General features: G+C 38.6%; 1 protein-coding gene across 30 annotated transcripts in view; it reads left to right on the top strand.

The window, feature by feature from the left end:
• The window catches only part of LOC124046206 (serine/threonine-protein phosphatase 2A 56 kDa regulatory subunit gamma isoform), a 35,301-nt gene extending 24,673 nt beyond the window's left edge, over window positions 1-10,628 (top strand). For 4 of the 30 annotated variants that reach the window (XM_046366329.1, XM_046366323.1, XM_046366328.1 and 1 more), the window contains 8 exons: window positions 201-254; window positions 936-1,106; window positions 2,998-3,125; window positions 3,746-3,847; window positions 6,719-6,785; window positions 7,018-7,056; window positions 7,379-7,419; window positions 7,948-10,628. In XM_046366329.1, coding sequence (XP_046222285.1) covers window positions 201-254; window positions 936-1,106; window positions 2,998-3,125; window positions 3,746-3,847; window positions 6,719-6,785; window positions 7,018-7,050 — 555 coding nt within the window. In that variant the 3' untranslated portion in view covers window positions 7,051-7,056; window positions 7,379-7,419; window positions 7,948-10,628. Of the gene's footprint in view, window positions 1-200; window positions 255-935; window positions 1,107-2,997; window positions 3,126-3,745; window positions 3,848-6,307; window positions 6,345-6,718; window positions 6,786-7,013; window positions 7,057-7,375; window positions 7,420-7,746; window positions 7,767-7,947 lie in introns of all 30 variants that reach the window. The other 26 variants (XR_006840962.1, XR_006840959.1, XR_006840961.1 and 23 more) reach the window with 26 other exon arrangements.
• Window positions 10,629-12,102: the final 1,474 nt, after the last annotated feature.

Genomic DNA, 12,102 nt, shown 5'->3' with positions numbered 1-12,102 from the left:
CCTTACAGTAATTGTCATTGCAGTGCAGAACATTGCAGTTATATTGCCGTTATACTGCAGTATTACTGCATCCAAAGTATTAGTTACTACAATGATTTGTTTTCTGACTATTTTTGGTGTGTGTCAAAACAATAAGATAGTGTCTTCACTAATTGAATCATCACTAATTGTGTAATATATTGTTTTTTTCTTCCCCCTAGCTGGCATACTGTGTTGTGCAATTTCTAGAGAAGGACAGCACTCTCACTGAACCAGTAAGCCATGTGAAATCGCTCCTCACATTTCCTTGTGAATCGCTTGTTTATAGTACTTGACCTGAGGCTGTGTCACGTTCTGACCATAGTTCTTTTGTGCTTTCTTTGTTTTAGTGTTGGTCAGGACGTGAGCTGAGTGGGAATTCTATGTTGTGTGTCTAGTTTTCCCATTTCTATGTTTGGCCTGATATATTTAGGTAGCCTGTTTTGTGTTGGGTTTTGTGGGTGGTTGTCTTCTGTCTTTGTGTCTATGCACCAGATAGGACTGTTTCGTTTTTTTACATTTGTTGTTTTGGTATTTTGTAGTGTTCACATTTATGGTCTTTATTAAACATGTTGAACTCTAATCACGCTGCACTTTGGTCCGATCCTTCGTCCATAGAAGAAAGCCGTTACAGGCTGAAGTTGTATTGCTTGTTCCTTCTGTGTTGTTGTATTGCATCATCTCAGAAGGTATTGCTATTGCAATGCATATCAACCCATTTATCAAAATTGATCGGTTTTGATAAAAAGTGTAAATGCTCATTACAAGTTTATAAATAATTACTAATTTATTATTCGCATATACATTATAAAAATGTAATATTAAAGTAAATGCTTATTCATGGAAGTCATTACAAAGTGTTACTAACTAATATATTGGTCAATATCCACTCCACTCACTGATCATTGTCTTCCCAGGTGGTAATGGCCCTTCTCAAATACTGGCCAAAGACTCACAGCCCCAAAGAGGTGATGTTCCTCAATGAGCTGGAGGAGATTCTGGATGTCATTGAGCCGTCTGAGTTCGTCAAGGTCATGGAGCCACTCTTCAGGCAGCTGGCAAAGTGTGTGTCCAGCCCGCACTTCCAGGTGACTGACCCTCTGACCCCATGCCCCACAGGAACCCCGTTATTAGTGCCATTTGATCTTTAGAGTCATTATAGTCAGTAAAATTCCGTAGTGAAATGCTTTTATTTGGTTCCTAGAACTATGCAGTCCATTACAATGGAAACAAAACAAGAACCAGGAATTTAACGGTTATGCCTGGATCAGACTTGTAGTAGAGAACTGACTTAATATACAGTCAGGTCCATAATTATTGGCACCCTTGATAAAAAATAATAGGCTCCAAAAAATTGGGAAATTTTATTTTATAATACAATTGCAAAGAGAAATACATTTTGTTTAACAAGTAATAAAAAATCATCTCAAAAAGGTAAGGGTCAAAATTATTTGCACCCCTGTTTTTAATACTCCATCACCCTACCCATGCGAGGATAACGACACTGAGCCTATTTCTAAAATGTTTTATGTGATTCTAGAACAATTTGGGAGGGATTTTAGACCATTCTTCCAAAAAGAATCGTTCCAGATCCTTGATATCCTTTGTTTGCTCTTTTGGACTGCCCTATTCAATTCAAACCATAGGTTTACAAGGCATCAAGTACAGAGACTTGAACCCAAAGTCGTCAATTAACTATTTATTTGTGAATTTTGATGAGTGCTTGTTAGTATAATTTAATTATGCCAATGTGCTTTCATCAATTGAAAGCCCTTAATCTATTTTATGAGAATTTATAAGATTTCTTGTTTGCATAAAATAGACGCAGACCAGTCTTTCAATAATAGGTAATACAATTTATTCTCGGAGCGCGCTACCACTTAAACACGTGCAGCAGTTTATATACAGATCATGACGTCATTTCACTGCTTTAACAGAATCCCCTCCTCTCGACCGAGACAAAGTAAGGTGAAAAGTTCATTCTAACTTACTAACACACTCCCAGAACTTTTGACCCCTCAACATTATCGATCACCACTGAACTGACAGTTTTAATTAACAGAAAACCTAGGAATGCACTCACTGCCTTATCTAAAAACCCCAGAGCTAAGTTTCAGTAGGGTCAACCATAGGCTAACGACCAATTTGTAAGTCGCTCTGGATAAGAGCGTCTGCTAAATGACTTAAATGTAAATGTAAATGTTATGTGTTTACACAGTCCACAACCCATTTGTTTCTGCCTAGTTGGAATGGTGTTCTTTAACTTTTTATTACTCCTTGTCCTGTCACACAATCCCTTCTTATGAACTCATATTGTTAATCAGATATAATAAAACAGAGTATAAGTTTACTTACAGTTCCATTTAAAATGATTTGTTCAGTCATATTAATCATAATTTCCTAACAGTGCTTGGGGTTATTGTCTTGTTGGAAGATCAACTTGCGGCTAAGATCCCTCCCAATGAGTTGTCCATTCTCATAAAACATTTTAGAAAATGGCTGTGTCATTATCCTCACACCGGTAGTTTGCTGGAGTATTGAAAACAGGGGTGCCAATACTTTTGAACCCTGTCTTTTAGAGACTGTTTGTATTACCTGTTTAACAAATTCTTTCTCTGAGCATTTTGAGAATGCAATATACATCAGCATTTGTATTTATTTTATACAGTCTTTTTCACTCATCATTTATCAAGGGTGCCCATAATTATAGGCTTGAGGGAAGGATGTGACATGTTAATTTTGTCACCTTTTTGTTTCATCTTTCAAGACTACTCATCAGTAGTACTCGTATTGCCCCTCTAATGCTCCTGCAATTAATGGGATAGGTCACTCAAAATACATATTAATTTCCTTATCCTGAAAGCAGTCTATGGACAAGAAGAGGGTGTCCCTTACCCTTCTGATGCCCTACAGTATATGGCTTGCCCTTCCGTTATCATATTGAGTGAGATGTGCTGTATGCTTGTGGTCACTGTGCAGGTAGCAGAGAGAGCTCTGTACTACTGGAACAATGAGTACATCATGAGTCTAATCAGCGACAATGCAGCCAAAATCCTGCCCATCATGTTCCCGGCACTCTACCGTAACTCCAAGACCCACTGGAACAAGTAAGTAGCCCGTCCAATTGGGCCGCGTTCATTGGGCACCAAACGGAAGATGACAAACTGAAATAGGGAGGGACTAATAAATGCAACTTTTTCATTGCAAAGCATTTTCCGCTTTGTGGCCTAATCAGAATGCCCCATTGGTCACTTACTTCCATTTTTCAGGACATGCAGTGTCAGCCAGACATGGGTTCAAATGTTATTTGTTTTCTTTCAAAAACGTTGATTGAGCTTGCCTGGTGCAATGGAACCAATATAATAGTCCCAAAAGTGCGCACCCATCTGGCACTCCAGGCAGGCTCAATCAAACGTTCAGTTTTGAAAAATGTCCAATAATCCATATTAGAATCCAGGCCCCTAGGAAATGTATAGAATTTAGCTGAATTGGAAAGACATTGCCCCTTCAATGTCAACACCTTACCAAACAGTGTTATGTGGAATGAGAGTTATTTAACTTAAGCTGCTCTGAAAGTGCAGTGTTGAATGCGGAGAGCTCAACATTAGTACAGACCTACTTTACTCATTCCCCTGAATCAAATTTTGGTTTGGGATGGAGGACAGGGCTGCCTTTTAAGACATGATGGTAGACTGACTCACTTATGTGTGTGCGTGTGTGTGTGCAGGACCATCCATGGCCTCATCTACAACGCTCTCAAGCTCTTCATGGAAATGAACCAGAAGCTGTTTGATGACTGCACACAGCAGTTCAGAGCAGAGAAAAATAAGTATGTAAACAATATCATTTGAGATGAGCATAATTATCTGAAGTCTTGACTTGTAGCTAAGACTATGAATTATGATGTAATAGTATCATTTACATTTGTACATGGCAAATGCTGACTAAAGATTGTAATGTAGACTATTGCAATCTAGAAGCTTCAGAAAGGAGTTTTAGTGTTTTTAACAGGAAACCAGTGTAGCAAGGCTAGCACTAGAGTAATATGATACATTTTTTTGGTTCTAGTCAAGATTCTAGCAGTCGTGTTTAGCACTAACTGAAGCTTATTTAGCCCTTTATCTGGGTAGCTGGAAAGTAGAGCATTGCAGTAGTCTAACCTAGAAGTGACAAAAGCATGGATACATTTTTCTGCATCATTTTTGACAGAAAATTTCATATTTTTGCAATGTTATGTAGATGGGAAAAAGCTGTCCTTGAAACAGTCTTGATGTGTTCGTCAAAAGAGAGATCAGCGTCCAGAGTCACGCCAAGGTCCTTCAGTTTTATTAGAGACGACTGTACAACCATCAAGATTAATTGTCAGATTCAACAGAAGATCTCTTTATTTCTTGGGACCTAGATCGAGCATCTCTGTTTTGTCCGAGTTTAAAAGTAGAACATTTGCCGCCATCCACTTCCTTTTGTCTGAAACACAGGTTTCCAGGGAGGGCAATTTTGGGGCTTCACCATGTTTCATCGAAATGTACAGCTGTGTGTCGTCTGCATAGCAGTGAAAGTAAACATTATGTTTCCGAATGACATCACCAAGAGGTAAAATATATAGTGAAAACAATAGTGGTCCTAAAATGGAGCCTTGAGTAACACCGACATTTACTGTTGATTTGTCAGAGGACAAACTATCCACAGACCAATTTGGGTTTCCAACCTCAACAGCTTTTTCAAAAAAATTGAGAGGAATGGGAGATTTGATATAGGCCGATTTTTAGTTTTTTAAATATTTTCTGGGTCAAGGTTTGGCTTTTTCAAGAGGCTTTACTACTGCCACTTTTAATGAGTTTGGTACACATCTGGTGGATAGAAAGCCATTTATTATGTTCAACATAGGAGGGCCAAACACAGGAAGCACCTCTTTCAGCAGTTTAGTTGGAATAGGGTCAGTACACAGCTTGAAGGTTTAGAGGCCATGATTATTTTAATCAATGTGTCAAGATATATAATATTAAGAAACTTGAAAGTTCTGCTCGCTGAGATTGACATTTCTTGAAGTTTCAGTATACCGTGCAACACAGCTATAGATTGATTTAATGTTTAGACTATTTTAATGATGACTATAGATTATGATTCAATATTCTCATTCAGATTTTCATACCCTAAGGGACTTATAGGTAACTGCCAAAATAATGGAAACACTTGAGTAAATGAGGGATACAATGTATATTGAAAGCAGGTGCTTCCACACAGTTCTGGTTCCTGAGTTAATTACGCAATTAGCATCAATCATGCTTAGGGTCTTGTATAAAAATGCTGGGCAATCCAATATTTTGACTACCATGGCTAAGCCCCAGGGGAGAAGACTGCCCCCTCTCATTGAAGCCATGAAAGTTCAAGGCCAAACGCAGTACTGTTAGCAGAAAACAGGATCCCCCCCCATTATAATTATTATAAATGATAAATGTCCATTTTTGTTTAATTAAACCATTTTGAATTACAATCATGGTACCAATAATTGCTTCTAATAGACCAGATATATGTTCTTGAATCAATTTTATTTGTCACACATTAATTTTGTTCCTAATTGCAGCCTGCAGCCTTCAACTTGAGTTAATCAATGAGAGGGGGCGGCACTAAGCTAGCATGCAACATAACTTCCTTGAGTAGCTCAAACTGCGCATGTTATGTTTTCATGAGCCACCATCTTAACTGGCTTCAATGCGATATTGAGTCTTAAAATTAATGGTGTCACGTGATTGATGGATTTGTACACTTTTTACAGACATTGCTATAGGATGATAATGCCCCCATCCACAGGGCACGAGTGGTCACTGAATTGTTTGATGAGCATAAAAACTATGTAAGCCATTTGCCATGGCTGTGTCAGTCATCAGATCTCAACCTAATTGAACAAAACAACATTTCCTTTATTTTGGCAGTTACTTGTAGATTGTAATGGCACATTTTATTTAACCTTTATTTAACTAGGCAAGTTAGTTAAGAAAAAAATATTATTCCAATGACGGCCTCCCCTGGCCAAACCCAGACGATGCTGGGACAATTGTGCGCCACCCTATGGAACTCCCAATCACAGCCGGATGTGATACAGCCTGGATTCGAACCAGGGACTGTAGTGATGCCTCTTGCCTAAGAATGCTGGTTCACTCGGGATCCTCCTGTTCATGACTATAGATTATTATTATTTTTTAAATATATATTTTGGGTAACAGACATGTACAATGTGGACCCAAAGGATATCACTTGAAAGTATTAATTAAAACACTTGTTTCCAAAGTGGTCCTCGACGGTAAAAACAACACAATGATTAAAAGGTAAGACACAATTACAAACAACCATAAATACATTAATTTATATTGACATCCTTAAAGTGGCACTTTTCCCTAACCTTAAAAATCAACCATATTAATTGCACATCATACCGATCCTTCAAATAAATACACCTGACCAGCAGTAGGGGGCACAAGGGGCAGTGGAGTGGTTTCTCTTATTTAGACAACCTTTTCCAAATGTAAAACCTTTTAAAGCCATTTGTACTTTTTCTTTGCTTGATCTCTAGGGGTAGGCTACTCCATAGACAAATGCCTGCATAGAAAAATGTGCTCCTCGCAGTACTGTTTACTCTTGGGACTTTACAAGACATAACACTAGATGATGATGTTGACGTTTTGTCTGTTTCATCCTATAGAGAAAAGGCCAAGTCAAAAGAGAGGGAAGAGGCCTGGCTCAAGATTGAGAACCTTGCCAAATCACATGTGAGTGAGGGACACATCTGCACTAAGACTCACTTCACAGCATTGTTTGTGTGTGCCATCTAAAGAGCTGAAGTTGTTTTATTTTCTTTCTGTACCCCCTGAGGACTGTTCTGGTATGCTGTGCAGAGTATGACCAGTTTTTATACTCATGCACTGCAAGTGATTGGTTGGGTGCCATAGCCAATGAGTTCAACCTATCTGCATTCTCAATATATTGTTTTATTCTAGGTAGTGTGCTAATGTGGATATTGGATCAGAATCCTAGTGAAAGGTAAAATGATATTTTATGATATCTACTTAATCACGGTACTAACATACATCTTTTAGATTTAGAGGCTTCAACTGAATGATCAATGTCTGTACGTCATCCATTTAAATTATAACCAAATCATTAATAGAAGCAATGACTCCAGCATAAGAGTTTCAACCTTTCTGCTTATCTAACCTCTGATTCCATCTTTCTTTGCATGTAACAAGTTACCATTGTTTTTGGCTTTACTTTGTGTTATATTAGTTTCTTATGTGTGTTGATTCCACTGTCCTCAATGGACCAGTAGAAATGGAGTCTGATGGTCTATTAACCTCTGAAGAAGTTCACAGGTTAAAAAAGACAGTAACGGAAGAATCCACTCAGGTAAATGTTGACTTCTTTATCTACCAATGCTGGTCCAGGATCAGGTTCCCTCCGTACCTGTAGTCTTATTCATTATGATCTAAATGGATCCTGACCTCTCTTCAAAATGGGCATAGCTCCTATAGAGAAGGAATGACAAGTCAAACTATGGACTGAACACTGGAATCAAGTACATTTGTTATTGTGTGTTATGTACAGTATCTACTGGATCTGCCTTGCATGTGTTTTTAAATGACATGGGGGTAGTCCTGGTAGCTTATCACTAACATTTCATCATCTCTTTTCTCACCTTCCTGTTTGGTGTTTCTTCTTTGAAACTTGGATTAGTTCATTTAAGATGATGCATGGTTAGTATTTTTTGTCAATTGGAAAGTTTAGCATGAATTTGATGTGAACAAGGAAGTGTTACTTGTGGCAAACTTGGTAGTGCTTAACCCAAGGGAAATAATGTAGTTACACAAGCGAACTATTTTATTCCTTTGGAGCTAACTGTCACCTCTAACCCTCCCCACCCTTCCATTGTTGCAGTTACAACAGAGAGACCAGAGAAAAGACCGTCCTCTGGTGCAGCGCGAGTCGGATCTCCCTCAGGACATCTACACCACAAAAGCCTTGGAGACCCATCGCCGCGCTGATGACATGATCACCACCCACAATAGGCTCTAGGTCTGCCCCTCCTCTCTCTTCTCTTCTGTCCAGTCCCCTAAAGGAGTACCGTCGCCCCTCCACACCCCACCTCCCAACCCACACAGCACATTCAGAATACTGGCCCAGTTTCCCTATCTCGCCAGTACACTGCCCCAACTCACTCGGATTTCTGCTTTCTCTGGTGTTTATTTTGGGGGGAGGGGTGGGGCCGCAACTCTTTTAGCTGTCGGTCCTGCGGAGTCATTGTTTTCCTTATTGTTTCCGCTGAATTCTGCATAAAACAGTATATCGGCTCATCCCTCCCTGCTCTTATTGTATGAATGAAAATGGGGATGTTTCGTTCCACCTGCGACATGACAAGCTCATGTGAAATGCACAACAAACGTAGAGAGCAGAAACTGAATGAGGGAGACTTCTTCTTCTGTCAAGGGGAAACAACCAAAAACAGATGGTTAGATGGAGGGGTAGGACTGTTGGATCGACTTTCCGGATTTTATTTTTATCCCAGGGACATCTGCCAGTGCCAAGACCATTTGTGTACGTTTTTTTGTTTCTGCGTCTATTTTTCTATCTGTGATTTTAAAAAGGGCGACTAGCTAGGTAGAGCCTGTGTTTGCCTTCATTTTTTTGGCCTCGGATGTTTTGACAATTGTTTTTAATAATCTGAAGAGCAACAGGGCTGTCTAAAGTGACTGATCCATCTGTTCTGAAGAAGTTACATTGTGACAGGGATTGAGAGAGGGAGGAAGGGATGTTCTCTGTGGACACTAGACTCTTTACACTCTACATTTTGTGCCATATAAAAGTTTTATTTTGTCTTATTTCCTTTCTCAGATGGGTATCTGAATTCCATCTGCAATATGTGAGCTGGAAATTTCACAGTGTAATTACTGACAGAAATATTGACAGTTCAAACAATGGTACAAACAATGGTTTATTTCATATAGAGAAACATATTGGGTGGTTGTTAGTTTCCACCTTGTTTCACATTATGACACCTTAACTTGGGGTATCACATAATGAGTAGTTATTTGGGATGCAAGATGATTTGTAGATCACTGTTTCTGCACAGCCTGACTGCAATCTAGTCCATCTTAAATGCATACCCCACTGGGCAACATTGAATCAATGTTTCCATGTAATTTCAATTAAATTAAGTTGAACCCATGTGGAATAGACATGTAGTTGATGATCCAGGCTTCAGCAGTCCTGGAGCTACTTGCTAGTCAAGCATTGACCTCCATTCGTTTCAGAGGTACCCATGATATCACATGTCGTGTTCATCTCGTACCCCCCCCAGCATGCTCACTATTCCCCCTGTTGTTTTTTACATTTTTACCACCACCCTTATCCAGATGTGCTTCTCTGTGGAGCTGAATGGACTGTTACTAAGCAAATAACAAATTATTCACTTCCATAAGACATCCTTTTCGAAGACATCGGAGTGCCTTTTATCATGAGGAGAAATATGAAATAATTTTTGTCCCCAATGAGGAGAATATCAACACTGTTTGGATGGGAAAACCATTTCATGTGACGGTTAAATGGGCATGTGTCCATTGCCAATAATATATACTGATTCACAGGCACATTCACAGAGATAGTAGAGACCGAGCGGTGATTCCAGACCTGAATAACTCTTGGAAGTAGATGAATCGTGTAGTTGTTAAGAAAAAGCATATTGAACTACCTGAAAAGCACTTCCTGAAAACTTGAAAGATGTGACATGTTTGTGTATATTCAAATGAAGCTCTGTATCCCGTTGAGTATATATGTACAGTCTATTCTGCTTTCTCAAGTCAGGAAGCTGTCAAATCCAGGAGTGTTTTGGACATTAACATTTACAAGTGGGTCATCTCTTGAACCATTGTTTGAACTTCCAAATCTAGCATGGGTATACAATCTGTAATGTGTTTTGTGTTGTCCCTGGTAACTTATAGCCTGGATGCTAGTTTTAGCATTGTAGCTGCCAATGGAAATGGCCAATGCTAAAACAGACAGATCGAGGCTTGGCAACTGTATTATTCATATTTGCTTGAATGGAAAAGGTGTACATTTATACAACCAATGTTAAACATGTATTTTTTTCCCCTGGAAGAATGCCACTCACCAAAACAATTTCTATCCTAAAATAATATATTTGCTTTTTATTTAATGGTATTGGTTTAAGATATTTTATCAGTTTGCATTTTGTTTTTGTTCGAACTGTTGTTTTTGTGTAGACCCATAGATAAATGACTCGTAAAACAAGTTAGACGGGAAAAAAATATGTTGGTGACTGTTTTTCTAAATTCTTTGCAGGATTTTAGTTGAACATGTACTTTACAAAATATAATAACTTGACAAGTGTCCTTTTGTATGTGACCTGTACTATATGGCTTCATTTAATGTTGTGTACATATGATTTACTTTGTTTTATGTAGTGTTATAGATCTAGATTTTGTACAAAATGGTCCTCTGTACAGAATAAAACATCAATAGCAATGACAAGAAGTCAATGTGGCACATACATTCTTTTCCTCTTTCACTTATGACTTTGCATTATTAAAAAAGTCATTGTATCGGTTTGAACTCTTCAAGGTTTGTTCCCTATTCAAAATGTCTTTGACCAGATTTCAGTCCATAGCCTTTGAGCTTTTCTCAGTTTCAAGTGGTGTACATCTATATTGAATGAATAAAGAGAATATTTGATTTTATATTTTCAACCATACATCAATTCTGGAGACATATTACTTAACGTGAAGTCTCAACGTGGACAGTTGTTAGGAGTTGACAGTTTAAGTATGATTGACCTGAAATAAAAAGGGTTAGCAAAACTACTATATAATATAGTAAGTAGTATACTGTAAGTTTAGATTAACTTTTTTTGCAGTGTGCAGACAGCACTTCTGTCAGTGCTTCTATAGAACTAACCATGATAAAATGTCTCTCAAATCAATCTAGAGTACATTCTCATATTCTTAATAGACTGTCCAATAGAGAGTGAAATGTTGTGAAATGGAATGATCCTTTTTTGTCGTACTGTTGAGCTGAGCATACTACTGAAATCAAGTTGTGACAATTCATTGTAGGTAACTTTATTGACCACGAGGACTCTAAATAACCTATTTGGGGTCTGACTGAAAGAAAATGACTTGATTCAGTGTAACGATTGTCTTCCTCTTCTGATGAGGAATAGGATGGATCAGACCAATGCGCAGCATGGTAAGTGTTCATGTTATTTTATTAAACTGAACACAAAAATAACAAAGGAAAAAAACACGACAAAAACGAAACAGTCCTGTAAGGTGCAACAAAAACACTAAACAGAAAATAACTACCCACAACCCATAGTGGGAAAACAGGCTGCCTAAGTATGGTTCTCAATCAGAGACAACGATTGACAGCTGCCTCTGATTGGGAACCATACCAGGCCAAAACCAGAAATACAAAACATAGAACAAAAACATAGAATGCCCACCTCAATTCACGCCCTGACCAAACTAAAATAGAGACATAAAAAAGGAACTAAGGTCAGGACGTGACATTCAGGCAAACTACAATGTAGTGGTTATGGACCCCTACGCCACCACCGCCTGATCAAAGTGAAAGGAGGGTTAATTTTTTTGTCCATTTTAAAATAACATCAAATTGATCGAACTTCTACTTTTAAAAATCCATCTTGCCAGAAATAAGTCCCTCACTGTTGCCGCTTGCAACCTTCCGGTTACTAGTCCAACGCTCTAATCACTCGGCTACGCTGACGCCCCGGCCAAACTTGGATATGCATAATTAACACCCCGGCCATACTACAATCTAAGTTAGATGTAGTAATCTACAAGTAACCTACCAGGTACAACCCCAAATCCGTAAAAATGGGAACCCTCATAGATACCAACTTGACCTCTAAATACACCTCTGCTGTTTTAAACCAGGATCTCAGCAATCACTGCCTCATTGCCTGCGTCTGTTTATGGGTCCGCGGTCAAACGTCCACCCCTCATCACTGTCAAAAGCTCCCTGTTAGAGCCGATTTGGACATATTTGTATAAAAGA

The sequence above is a fragment of the Oncorhynchus gorbuscha genome, linkage group LG10 (genome assembly GCF_021184085.1).
Source record: "Oncorhynchus gorbuscha isolate QuinsamMale2020 ecotype Even-year linkage group LG10, OgorEven_v1.0, whole genome shotgun sequence".
NCBI lineage: Eukaryota > Metazoa > Chordata > Actinopteri > Salmoniformes > Salmonidae > Oncorhynchus > Oncorhynchus gorbuscha.
Note: the sequence above shows the minus strand (reverse complement) of the source record. Positions and strands in the feature narration are given on the sequence as shown.